The following is a 14,211-nucleotide window of genomic DNA, read 5'->3' on the forward strand; positions in this document are numbered from 1 at the left end:
TGTGTTTTTGTCTTGTGCAGATGTCTATTTTCAACAGTGACTTAATTTAGAAAACATGCCATGGACCAAGTACTCTCTCAGCGTTTTTGAGGACGACAGTAAAAAGCATGAAGTTTATTTTTGACTCTGAATACTTTAAAGCTGCAATTCAGGTTTAAGACTGATAGGTCCAAACGCATGAAAGTGCTGGCTGGTAATCACAAATATATGGAAATCTAATTGTCTTTTTGTTTAATGTACATCTGTATCCGGGCCTATACACTGAACGTTCCATTGATGAAGGTGTCACTAGTCCACAACCCAGGGGTGGGGGGTAGTTTGGATTTAGGGGAGTTTATGCTTTCTTTTTTCTGCCTTATATTCCATTGAGTTTCTAATTGAACGATTCCTGCATTAGGTTGTGATCGAGGGTATTGCAGAATGATCGAGCATAATGTATGCACCTTTACGTACCCTCTTCTACTGTTGTGTACTGATGTTAGCAGGGTTTTTTTTCTTTTTCTTTCACTCTACTTTACTCACTGTAACTGCCACTTCGGGTCACCGATTTTTGCATATTGTAAACTCAAACTGAAAACTCAATAAAATGTGCTTAAAAAAAAAAAGACTGATAGGTTCAAAAACATAAAGCTAGTTCTTGATTATTTAAAGGCACGGTACACATTTTGTGAGCATCTTCTGTACAGCACCAAGAATACTGCACTGGGTAACCGGACAAGCAAGTCCTCCTTTTGTTAAAGACAGGCTTAGGGCAAATGCCCGCTGTTAACTATTATTTTCTTAAGTCGGGACTCTCCCAATGGAGAACTAAGATTTTTCTGCGGAAATGTACATTTAAAAGTTTTTGGAAATGTTGCTTTTTTTCCGCAAGATCTGTGAAATTTTGTAAATTACTAACAGAAATGTCTGATTTTCCAGGCAGACATAAAGCCATTAGAAACATCAGAAAGGAAGGAGAGATGGCTGGGACCCATGTGATGGAAATGTAAGGAAATGTAATTACAGCTTTTAGTAGAGACTAGCCACGCTGCAGGTATTCACTTAAGCATTAATTTTTCTGTTGATTTAATAGCAAGGCTGCTGAGCAGGAAGCTGGGGTGGGTGGGGAGTGGACATCTTCGAAGTCACTCTATGGGAAGCTTCCCGGCCCAGGTCATGCAACGACTCCTGTCCCCCAATCACTGAAGTCCGAGAGCATAGGTGGTCTGTTAGATAACCAAAAATGCAACTGGGGCTCGGTGAAATGTGCGAGAAGGCGCATATAGCCTGGCATCACGGCACAGCAATGCTACTGGCAGACTGGGAGACACCTATGAGAGAAACTGACACCTTGACATATGAGGTAATCAAGAGAGAACTGTACAAGGATGAGACTCACCCTTCATATTTCAATTTCTCATGGGAATTTATGCCAATTTTGAGATCATGTTGGCACAAGCTTTATCTTCCACATGGTTTATATTAAATGCATACATTGGCACCCAGGGACTGTAACAGAGAAGTGCTTGGGCACACAGCTCTTAAATTTGGAGTATAATGAATATAGACACATTTCTGAAGATTTCTTCAATTAGGAGGCTTAAGAACATGAACTCACTTTGTCTAGTGACTGGCACTAAATTTAGCACATCAAGAGACTATGAGATAAGGGCTTGCTCACTGTCATTTGTCATTCTCCCAGCTTCTGAGTATCGGATGACCTACCAGCCATGAAGTATTTTATTCCACTTTATTGTACGTGGATTTGTATAGCGCTTCGCACCTCTCACGATTTGTTGAAGTGCTTTATGCTAGGCAGCATGCTGCTCCAGAACCCAGGGTTAGTGGTTAGTTCAATGGTTATCGGTTATCGTTGGTTTTTCGGTTCAGTAGCGGCTCTTTTCAGGGGCTTCAGGGCACAGCTCTGATGGCTTTGAGGCACCACAACTGCTAATTATTTACCCGAGTGGTGTTCATGAAAACACAATTTTGTGTTTCCATGAACACTACCAGCATGCAAGTCAGCCCTCTCGACCTAGTCTCCAGGCTGCTGGTGACAGGAGGAGACGGGGGTCTGAGGCACAGTCCAGCCACAGCACGCAATTCAAAAACACAACACTCTGTAGGTGGATGTGTAGACTGCACATGTCTGAGGGGTGTAGTTCAACTACGAGCCCCTCACACAGGCACACAGGCACACTCCATTTTATTCATTACATGGCTCAGGCAGCACAGTATTTCTGCTAAAATGTGGCTGTCAGGGAGCACATCGGTGCATCGCTGATGCCAGCAGGAAGCCTCACAGAGCATCAGGAAAAGGATCCCCAGGACTTTCCCGGCTGTGCGGGATTGAGGTGGGTCTTCCCATTTTCGAAGAATCCCTTCTTTGGCACGCTTCAAAAAGGAGGCCAAAACTTTCCTTATGGGTAAATTCCTCATCTAAACTCCGCCGTCGACCACTTCAGTTGTGCCTGACTATTCTAAGACTATCATGAAAAATAACAACCCAGGCAAAACCAAAGTACGACAATGCAATGTAGACCAGCACATTATAAATAACACTAAACTGAAATTAATATTTATAAAAATAGTAAAGATATTTAATACATTTCAAATGCACATATATTAAAAGATATAAAAACATGTATGTTTTAATGACCAATTATAATACAATCAAAATACATAAGATACAAATTAAAAAGATGGTAAAGTTGAGGTAGTGACGATATCTTCAACGCGTTTCGACACTAGGGGCCAGATGTAGGTAATTCTAATTTACCGATTCTTAAATACCGAATTTTACCGATTCGGTATTTATGAATCGGTAAATTAGAAGGAGGGAGATGTAGGTAAATTTTTTTTTGATTTACCGAATCTGTAAAAATCGGTATTTACCAAATCGGTAAATACCGATTCGGTATTGCCCATTGATTCCTATGGGCCTTGAAGCCCATAGGAATCAATGGGCAATACCGATTCGGTAAATACCGAGTCCTGCAAGGGTACATGGGGTGTCACTTTGACACCCTCTAGCACCCAGACTACAGGCATGTGTGACATGTGGCACACATACATGCCCTAAGGGCATGTCTGTGTGTCACATGGCACAGGTGTGCATGCACAGATGTGCATGCACACCTGAATTCGGTATTTTACCACACAATAGGATTGGGTGGTAAAATACCGACTCTTAAGGGCCTGTGGCACTCTTTCGAGTGTCACCTACATTTGGATTTACCGAATCGGTAAAAATACCGATTCGGTATTTTACAGAATCGGTAAATTTACCGAATCGGTAAATTTACCGATTCTGTAAAATAATGGCCCCTACATGCCGAATCATAAATACCGGTCGGTAACGGCCGAAATCGGCCGTTACCGACCGGTATTTTGGCTCCTACATCTGGCCCTAGGTGTCTTCGTCAGGAAAGTACCATCAAATGTATTATCTGGGTTAAATGAGGATACAGCCCAGCAACAAACAGGTTATAGTCAAACTTGGACTTCTTAGTGTAGACGAACATATAGATTACAGCAAGACACTGGTTTTTGACATATGCGTCGTAAACGTTAGCTTATTCGAGCGTCTCTTGAAAATCAGGCAAAATGCTGGTATGCCAACTTAAAGTTTGAACGTAAATCTCAGCTTCCAGCTGTTTTTTAATAACACTTCATTCCTCGACGTGATCTCTAGATAAGGATCTGTTATTTAATCACAATGATGTCGAGGATGTGGTTTAAAAGGATGCAGTTCCGCCGAGATTGCTGAAGTGTTCTTCCGCTCTGGACTTGGATATTAGAGTGCCGAACGCGATGGGGGAAGAAAAGAGGATCAAGTCAAGTCACAGGGTTGGCAGATATAGCAGGAATCTTAAAGGGGCAGCAGCGGCCTCCTTACGTCTTTCGAATGTGGGTGATGCCGGTCTGGAACAATTCTAAGACTACCGCCTTTGCCGCAGTTCACCTATTCACACCCCCAAGATTCGGTGGGGTTTTTATGGTCTCTAACTGTTAACCTAACCATCCATTTGTTTTTCCTTTACTCCACATGGGTCCAGCACCACTGCACCTCTCGAATTATTATTTTTTTGTATACTGCTGTACATATATGCCTTTTTGTTTGTTCTCTTCTGTAAACCTTGTAAAGTGCTTTGATACCCTCACGGGTCAAGTTTGCGCTCTATAAAACACGCAAATAAAATAAAATAAATAAACCTGGCCTGGCCTGGTTGCTCTGGCTGACGCCTCGTTGAGAACCATGGCTTGCTGCTCAACGACCAGTGCCGGATTTCTGTTCTACTGCTGCCACGGAGCCTCCAGATTGCCAGCAAAGGAAGAAAGATGAGTAAAGCAAATGTTGCATGTGTGTGTATGTGAGTGACTGCAGGTGAATGAGACTGAGTAAGAGCGAGTGTGTCTTTGAGACTGTCAATAAGAGCAAAAGTGAATGTGAATTGGAGTTTGAGAGAATGTGAAAGTGCGTTCAAGGGAGTATGCGTGTGTTAGGAGGAGTGAGTGAATGGAGAGTGTGAAAGAGAGTGGAAGTGAGTCAGGGGTGCAGCTATGAATGATGCACCAGGTGCAGTTGCACCAGGCCCAGTGTCAGAGTGTGAAAGGGTGTTTGTCAGAATTTGAAGAAGTGATTATGAATATGTTTGAATGTGAATAACAGTGAGCGGGAGTGAGAATGAGTGAGAGTGAGTAAATAAGAGAGTGTGAGTTAGAGTATGAGATTGAGTGTGAGGGGGAGTGAGTATGAGTGAGAGAGTGCGAGTGAGTAAGAGTGTTTTCGTTTGCGTGTTTTATGATTCTGAGTCTGCCGTTAGCCATGGCGTAATCAATATAATTATAGGCTTACGGTGGAACCCAGGCTACTATACTGCCACTGGCATACTGGAGATTATCCTTGGCATATGGAAGGACACCTATGGCAAAATGCAGGTCCTGACATACTAGACAAAATTCTTGGCATGGGCCCCCTTTGGATAAATGCTGGCACTTGCATACTGGGGGATATTCTGGCATGGGACACCCATAGCAACATCTAGTGCAGGGCCATAGGAGACAGTTCTTGGCATAAGGGATGTCATTCAAAATATTGGTGCTAGAAAAGTGGAAGTAATTATTTGCCTCTGAGAGGGCAGCCACAGCATATTGGGGCTGAGTGTGTGGGTTGGGGGGAAGCAAAACATGATAAAATGATGGGTCTGAAATACTGAAGGTAACTTTTTTAACATACAGGAGATCCACATTATGGGGTCCATTAGGATGGCACCCTAACGGAGAAGTGGATCACCCGCTAACAGTGCGGGGGTCCCGACAATGGCATTAAGATGCGCCCGCCACACAGGCGGGCGCATCCTGTATGTTTACCATTGCGGCGGGCGGAGCAGGAATCTCCGCCCGCCGCAATGGTAAAAGTGCACGTTGTGCTTTTCAAAGCACAACATGACAGGCACCGTGCGGTGCCTGCCATGTTGCACTTTGAAATGCGGGGGGGTACCATAGTACCCCCCATGTGCACCTCCCAAGCCACGGACTCCCAGGGGGCCCGCAAGGGGCCCCCGAATGGAGTCTCCGCATGCCTTTCCGTGGCCGCATTGCCACCAGGGGAATGCATTGTGCAAAGCCCATTGTAATATGGCGGGCGGTGTCTAAAAGACACCACCACCATGTTACTGGTCTTCCGCCCCGGCCGCTAGGCGACCGGGGCGGAAAACAGGCGGGCGGTGTTTCACACCGCCGCGGTCCCTCCCGCCATCCAAATCTGGCGCGGGGGAATTGGGCTGATGATGTCGGTCGGATTTCCTCCGCCAGGCTGGCGGTAGCCTGGTTACGGACTCTTGTGTAGTTAACCAGCGGTGATAAAAGATTATGAGGTTCACTTTTTCTTAACATACATCCTTCTCCTGCTTAATTTTCATCTTTTGCACTAATTCTTATTCCCATAACCTTTTTCTGAGTGCTAATCCTATTAAGATTCATGTACATACAATAATGTACATAAGTGTAACACTAAGCAATATTTACTTTGCAGTGCCCGAGTACGGAACTGACGAGAAAACTACAAGAAGAACCTTAATTACTAGATTTAACGTTTTGAACCCCTGATGAAGGGTTCTGTTGAACCCGAAATGCATAGGGCTTTTTCTTTCATCTAGTGTGCTAATAATTTTGGTGACATATGAATTCAATTCATTTTTATTGATTGTGAAAGTATATAATGCAATATTCATCAAAGGATTTGTATAATGATAATACAAAAATATTTGTGTTAAAATTACACTAAATATTTATGAAGCAAATGTTTTGTCTATTCACTTTATTTAAATGAGTAAAACATCAAAAATGTGTTTAAAGTAAGATAATTCATTAGAAACCCTAGGGACTCATAGGGTGAGCGCCTTGCAGACTTAGTTGCGTCTAGGTCTCAACAGGGCAGTTTACAGATTTGGTTGTGGGCACAACCATCAGCAGGGCAGCTCCTCAAAGGGATCACGATCAGTTGAATAATCAATTTAGAGATTCATACACTGAAGGTGTGCAGGTCTAACACTTACATAGATGTATTAAACCCCACCATTTTCAAAGACCCCAGGTGTTACTGTTGGGATTCACCTTGTGCTCTCAAAGAAACCATTCCATCTGTTTCCTCCAGGTTCTTTGTGGTAAGATTAAATTAACAAGGTTTAGGCATGATCATTAGTTGAGAATGGGGGTTTAAAAGTAGCTTTTTTGCAGAACCAGCATTTGTAGCATTACCTTAATTTACTTCCTGCTGACAGTGATCTGCAAGAGAGTGACAACCAGGCACAATGTGATATATGCAGGGTGACCAAAGAGATAATGGCAGTAAAATAAAAAGTAGTGTGTGTAAAAATCTAAATCAGGTTCACCGTGAAGTATGTGAGAAAGGCAAACAGATATAGAGTGATGTATGTAAAAATCTAAATCAGATGCGGGGTGATATATGTGAGAATGGCAAACTGATGCTGGGCAATGTATGTGAGAATAACAAATATAAGGTCATGTATGTGAAAATCAAAACCCGAAGTAGCGTGATGTGTGGGGAAATAGCAAATAGATGCAGGAAAATGTACATGAGAATGATAAACAGATTCAGCCATGGTGTATGTGAAAAACAAAATCAGAAGAAGCATTATATGTGGGAGAATGGCAAACAGACAGAGAGTGATGTAATAAAGAATGCCAAATAGATGAGGGTGGTCTATGTGTACAGCACACTCAAATAAAGAGTGGCTTATATGAGAATCAAAATAATTCAGGGTAATATTTGTGAGGATACAAATGACATGTGTGTGAAGGAAATTCAAAGTCAGAAGAGCTTAACTGTATTTCAACGAGAGCAAGTTTGAAAGTGATTGATAAATGCCAATGTAATTGATTGGGCTATGCAACAAACACCATTGGCATTGGTCTGTGCCTGCATAAGAGAGCTAGGATCGGAAATACTAATCTGTGCAAAAATGATAGCATAGGGCAGATGACTGGTCAGTTTCATAATCAGAGATGAGGTCAGGGTTATCTATGTCAGAATGCTAGTCACTGTGATTGACACGTGCCATAGTGAGAGTCGGGGAGTCATTTGTGCAACAGACAAGCCCAGCATTGGGATATTGAGTATCTTCATCTCAATTGAAACACAAAACTTGAATCAGGGAGCTTATGCCCAACTCCAAGCCACGGTAGTAGTTATGTGCAGCACACTCAGATTGGGAAGCATGGCGATCCATGCTAAGATTTAAGCCATGTCAGGAAGAGAGCCTGAGACAATCTTACCTGTGTCAGAGCTGACTGGGAGAAGAGCAGGAACAAGAATGTGAATTAGAGAAATTGAAGGCACACTTAATTACCTTTTGACTTCTTTGGCATCACTGGCAATGAAGAACCCTAAAGTCCCTTCTTGGATCTTCACGTGGTTCCCAGGATTGATTAATATTCTATTTTAAGTCCAGAAGAAAAACAAAACAAAAAACACAAACAAAACATCATTATTAAAAGAAAAAGGAACTCACGGTTGCAAAGGAGCGATTGATTAGCTTAAAAATAGGGGACCCACTATTCTAGCCACAAAAGGCTATTTCAAAATGCGACTTCTTAATTTTCTTATGCATTTGATTTTCCATCAAGTTACATATCAAGGAACCAGAACACAAGAATGGCAGTGTTTGAAGACAAGGCCTGTGGCTGAGCAATGGTTAAAGAGTACCTGCTTTTACTTGTGTCATGTATACATCACCAAATATTGCACTGCACCAAAAGGTGATGGCTCTGATCCAAATATACCTCTTTTGTTTTTCAGACCTCATGACAAAGGATTGTAACTTACTTGATTAGACCAACTATTTCTAATAACCAATTGTTCTTAATGACTTGACGTGCTTTGAAAGACAAGGCAGTATCGGATAAGCCTCAACAGGACAACATCAATACCTCAAATGCAGCTGCAACTCACCCTCGAGAGGCGGGATTCTAAGCCCTGCATCTTACAGGCACCATAAAGTACTTATTGCATGTTACAATACCTTAAGCCAACAACATGCAAAATATGTTGAGGGGGCCAGTGATTCCAGCCACCTGACCCTGGTCTTGCTTGCTACACCATATGCATGGCAACCCAAAACCCACGGTACCCTAGAACAGCTCTTACTAGCTGCCAATTGCAGACCCACTGAATTTAAATTGCAGTGGGGTTCTACTCCCTGATCCTGTGCCATCTGATGCTACTGCTAAGTGGACCCACCTTTCTGCAGGTCTGCTGTGTCATATTTTTGCCTCTACCAGTAGCAGGGCCAGCACACCCAACTCTGACAATGCACCTCACCCTGGCCTGAGTTATATCTTGCTCTTTCTAGAGTTAACCCACGTTAAGAGCACATCTGAAATTACCTGCAAAAAGGTGCCATCAAAAGACCTATTCCACATTCTGGACCTGGCCAAGCATCAAACTTTCTCAGTTCAGCCAACTTAATGTATGTAAATGTGCCCTCATTGCTTTGATTGTGATGGTGAAAAGCAGTGGCCATCGCTCGCGTCTGATGCCAGGATTGGTGCATGCGTCTGTGATGATGAAACAGAGGTCCACCAAGAGTTGAAACCATCTTAACCTAATTATGAACCACTATGTAGCATTTCAACATGGACAAGAGTCAATTTCAAAAATCTGAAAACTGCTAACATTTTGCGTGAGGCTTCTGAATGGTATGATTCTGCATGTGGCTTGAAATCTCGTGTTATTTATGTCAGTATGTAGCCATCTTTTCACTATTCCAACTCTCCCAACATCTGCAGAGGCTCTAATGAGGATTCTGACACATGGTTTAGTGTCGGCCATCTTGTGTTCTGGTTCTATGGCTATCATCTTGTGATATGCTAGCCGCAGAGGGAGACACTGACATGCACCATTTAACATGTTGACCTTCTTCCCACAACACAGGAATAGGATTATGGTGCCACACCTAGAGAAGGTCAATATTGCTTTGCCTGTAATCCCAAAACTATCCCCCAGTGGAAGGTCTACATGCACACACAAATCTCTGAACCTGAAATTATAATTATCCAGATTTAATCAGAAAGAGATACTTTACGGGGACCCCTATCTATTACTCAGGGGAATGGTACAGAACAACTACATTGCAACTAATTAACCCTAACCAAAATCACCAAAGAATAGGCTAGGAAAAGGATAGGAATCCCTGTCTCGAAGAGTAGAAAGGCCTGTATCAATGGACCACCATAAAACTGGAAGCGCGGCCTCCTGCAAGTGCCAAAAAGAAAAACTGTTTGAGTTGCTGTTGTGCAAGCTGGTGAAAGCCAGCATTGAAGATTTCCTGCAGAAACTCTGGCCAATACTTTGTAGGCCCTTTGGAGTGCAGAAACCACCACTGGAACTGTGGTTTGAGAACCAGTCTTGGGTGGGGAGCAACAATTCTGGGCAGAATACAGTCATCCAGAGAACATGGCTCTGACTGCTGACACCATCCAAGAGCGATGAGTCCGCCCTCAACTTTATGTCCAGTTGAAACAGAATACAAATATAGCTATGTACCCAGAGAAAGAGGTATGGGGGTAAACATGCCTAACGATGTTACCTGAGAGGTATATTGATTTCATAGTCAGAAAGAGGGAATATTTGCTTCAGATGTTTGGAATCCAAAAGTTTCAACAAATTCATAGAAACTCCACTAGGCAGTCTTGTTTGGTTTGCAATTTTCTACATTTTACTTCAGCAGTAGAATAACTCCTGGAATGCAGACTTTGATGCGGAATCTTGACTTCACATCAGCTCGGTCTGAATCGCATTATCGACTACTAAGTTTGCCTTCAGGGCAAGGAGAGAACGCATTCATAACATGACAGAGATCGTATTTTTAAATGCAAAAATAGGTATTAAAATATTTTATAATTAAATTAAATATATTGCAGTATTTTTATGAATAATTTTTAAGATTAAATTGGCCATGTGTGGTGCTGGACCTACTACTAATAGTAACATACACTTGGGTTTTGTGAAAGCCAAAGGTAGTAAACTTACTCAAAAGCGTAAATTATTCAAAAGCGTAAGTTACCTTTGTGAATCAGACCTTTAATTTCTACTGTCAAATCTAGACCTGTCCACTTCATTGATGGATCTTTCTTAATTGCAGCAGTCACCATCTGGCATGCCCTCTGTTTCCATTGATGAGATGAATCTAACCTGCTGCACTTTAGGAACTTATGAAAAACATATATGATTTAATCTGTAAACAGGGGCGGATCCTCCATATGAGCGCAGCAGTGTTGCCCCACAAATAAAAGACCCAGGTTAGAGCGGAAAAATGAAACAGTAATAACGTTTATTTAATGCCGTTTTAGTTTTTGAGCAACCAACCCTTCCTGAACTGACCCTTCAGGCCTGGGCCATTGCTGCTGAGTGGCAGCAGGGAGCTGTGCATTCATGTTTAAAGTGCGCATTTCCGTTTGTCCGGCCGTTTTGCTATGCCCAGCCAGACATGAGCATTTTAAACTTCTCTAACCTAGCTGTCTTCAACAGCTGGGTTAGAGAAAGCACAGGCCTCAAGCACTCTTAAGAGCGCTGAGAGAGGAAGCTTCCTCCAATCCTGGTGCTTCTCTCATGCTAGTCAACAGCATGAGAGCAGCACCAAGATTGGCTTGGGAGTCGGGAGACTGCCTCGAGGAGAGAAGACCAATCGAGGAGGATGCCACGCTCGCACAGGAAGGTAAGTGCATTTGATTTTTTATTTTATTTTCTGTGCCACCCACTCACCACCCACAGTGCATGCTAGCCGCTACTATCTGTAGATGTAACCCAACCATATCTCTGTTGCGATAATTTAGTGCCAAGAAGCTTAAACTGATGTTGCTATGTAAAATTGCATGACTATAGACCATAGACCATAGAGGGTCTAAGGCCAATAAGACAAGGATGCCAAGCTCCTGGTTATACATGCGACACACAAACTTTACGTTCACCTGTATACATTTTGCAACATACATTTAAACATCTCTATTGTAGAAATTACTCTTTGCATAGGAATTTAACCAGAAATTGACATGCTACATGGGAGGTGCTGGAAAATAACCATTACTGTTTTTTGGTAGTTCTATGGGTTGTTACCTTGACCGTAGGGGTTTCAGGAGCATCACGTTAATATTTTGCCCTTTTTCTTAAAGTATAGTAAATTAAAAGACCCATCAGATTTTGATGTATAGCTTATCTACTGGCGTACACCCTGAAATTTCAATCAGAGCAGAACATTATTAAAAACAGACCTGTCATTTTCTGATCCCAAGGTAAGACCCGCTTCCATCGACTGTTTCACTGAAACTGATTTATATGGCAAGCAGGAGCCATTTGCATGTCAGTCTACTGCTTTGTTAATGCCACCTCTCACAGGCTGGCTCTATTTCACCTGAGATCAAATCGAACAGCACGATTTATGGGATTAAAGTCTAGTTCTGTGTGATGAATGCACACAACCAGTTCCTGGCGAGTGCTCAAGGCCAGGTTTCAGTGTACCGCCCTCCGAAACCACGTGAAGCTGTTTGCTGTCCTAAATGATGTCCTTTTTCTCAATTTAATCAGATTGTGTTCCTCATCTACATGTTTCTACACTTTCATCAAATTTACTGGGGAAATATGATTTTCAATCACATTATTAGTGAGATATCTTCTGGTTGTTTTGTCATCATTGGGCGTGTCCGATTGACTTTCCAACATGAAACTCTACCTCCACGGATGGGCATTTTTCTCTTTTATAGGACTCATAATGCATGGCCTTCAAAAATTCCAGGTTTGAAAAACGAATGAGTACACTTTGTAGGCGATCAGAAGTGTCCAAGGATAACAACGACTGGGAAAGCCCAGTTGACTATCCTTAAAGTGCGATTAACAGGTACGGAGAACTCGGTGACGAGATCTCAGCACACATATGTTGGTTTATGCCTGCCAGGAACTCCTTTGTGAATTACTGGCAGGCATAAAACAGATACAATTGCCTGTAAACTTGCCTTTACAAACAAATGTACCTTTTTGAATAGTACCTAAACTGTCCGGTCACTTGATAAGACTCCTTTCCTTTCACTGCTCTGGACAAGAAGCTGGATTTGCCTCGTTTTGGCGCGTGGTGACACACTTCTCATCGATATAGTGGTCAGGATAGAAGAATGTTGTATTCTAATTGCACACAACTGCAACCTCCGTCTTCTGTCAAAGTCTCCAACTATTTGTCCCTGCTATGATTTTGGGATACATCATACCCATTGAATAAAGTATGGTGATGACATAGGATAAAGCCACGATGAGGTGTGGATGGGAACCCTTGTGGGACGAAAGGTTGCCAAGAAGATTAGGAGGCACCAAGATCCTACAGTCAGACTAGGTGAACCAGTGTCTACACCAGCAGGGACAAATGTAGAAACCTTCACAAACATGGCATGCCAAGAAAAGTATAACTAAAAGAATTCTAATTTGTAGGCGCTGTAGATGTGATGTACCATTCCACGTGCAGTAATATACAACACGATGTCATAAGCATCAGTGTTCATAAATGCAGATGTACACCTCGAAATGGGAAACAAATCAAATAACATTAATACATAGTAAACTGGTGAATGCCTAATTTTACTTAGAATAGCTAAATTGATCAGCTCTGCTTCATGCTGGGCCCAGATGAAAGGTCAAAGGTGATTGGGTGTCATTGTGGGTCCATCCCAATCCGATCGATGCAACAGATGGGTGTGTCTGATGTATGGGAAGCATGGTTAATGCACTTTAAGGGAAACAGTCAATGCTCCTAGAATTCAACCATTTTTTTATTCTGAGTTGTGTAAGGTAGTGAAACAATGGCTTGTCAGCATGGCTTTCTTTCATCTGGGCTCTAAGAGTGAAACCTGCGAAACAGTCTACATGTCTACAAGCCCAACAAGAAGTCAAAAAAGGATACACAAGACAATACGACAGAGCATGCCCACCAGTCAGGAAAATCACACCAATCACCCACCAACTCCAAAAACATTGCATGGTGCTTGCTCCCAGTTATGGTTCTTTAAATTATGCCATATTTTAGAGCACATCTTTCCTGGAAAAATCTGGTTCTACATGACTGATTTATGTATTCTCAAAAGAGAAAAAATTAAGGGTTCTGGTATGGAAACCTAGACGCCCTTCTGGGAGCAAGCGACACCGCTGACTACCACACCTTTTCACATGACTATGCAAGCAGCATGCCACCACCACAAGGAACATGAGCCCCAAAGCAAGACAACCCAAAATTACATCTGCAACCATCTCCAATGAGGCCGAGTGTTGCAGTAACTTCTCTGCAGTTGGATCGTTGTCAATACCAAACTGTCTGGAAGCTCTCCTCCCCAATCCACAAGTTTGCTTGAAGACAAGCAGTGGAGACAACACAGAGGGATAACGCAAACCTTCACACACACACCAGCACAATGCAAGGCAACACAGAGCTGGAGCAGGAATGAGTGAGCAGCGAGAGTGGAAACATGTGAGATGGTTGAGCACAGTGAGTGAAAACTCATACCAGATGAAGCAGTCAAGATTGAGATTCAAATTATCCCCCAAAAATAGCCCAACCGCACAAAAAAGAATTGGGTAGGTCATGCCTTACATTTCACGATACACAAAAAAAGTTAAGGGTGATTAAAGTAGAAACAGGTGATATGGTGTATGTAAAAACATGTGCTAGACAT

General features: G+C 42.5%; 1 protein-coding gene across 5 annotated transcripts in view; it reads right to left on the reverse strand.

Moving 5' to 3' along the window:
- KCNMA1 (potassium calcium-activated channel subfamily M alpha 1) overlaps positions 1-14,211 on the reverse strand; it is a 1,543,535-nt gene that overhangs the window by 408,834 nt on the left and 1,120,490 nt on the right. For all 5 annotated transcript variants that reach the window (XM_078643370.1, XM_078643368.1, XM_078643365.1 and 2 more), the window contains exon 17: positions 7,854-7,940. In XM_078643370.1, the coding sequence (XP_078499496.1) occupies positions 7,854-7,940 (87 nt within the window). The remainder of the gene's footprint in view (positions 1-7,853; positions 7,941-14,211) is intronic.

Source organism: Lissotriton helveticus, chromosome 5_1, assembly GCF_964261635.1.
Source record: "Lissotriton helveticus chromosome 5_1, aLisHel1.1, whole genome shotgun sequence".
In the NCBI taxonomy this organism is placed as follows: domain Eukaryota; kingdom Metazoa; phylum Chordata; class Amphibia; order Caudata; family Salamandridae; genus Lissotriton; species Lissotriton helveticus.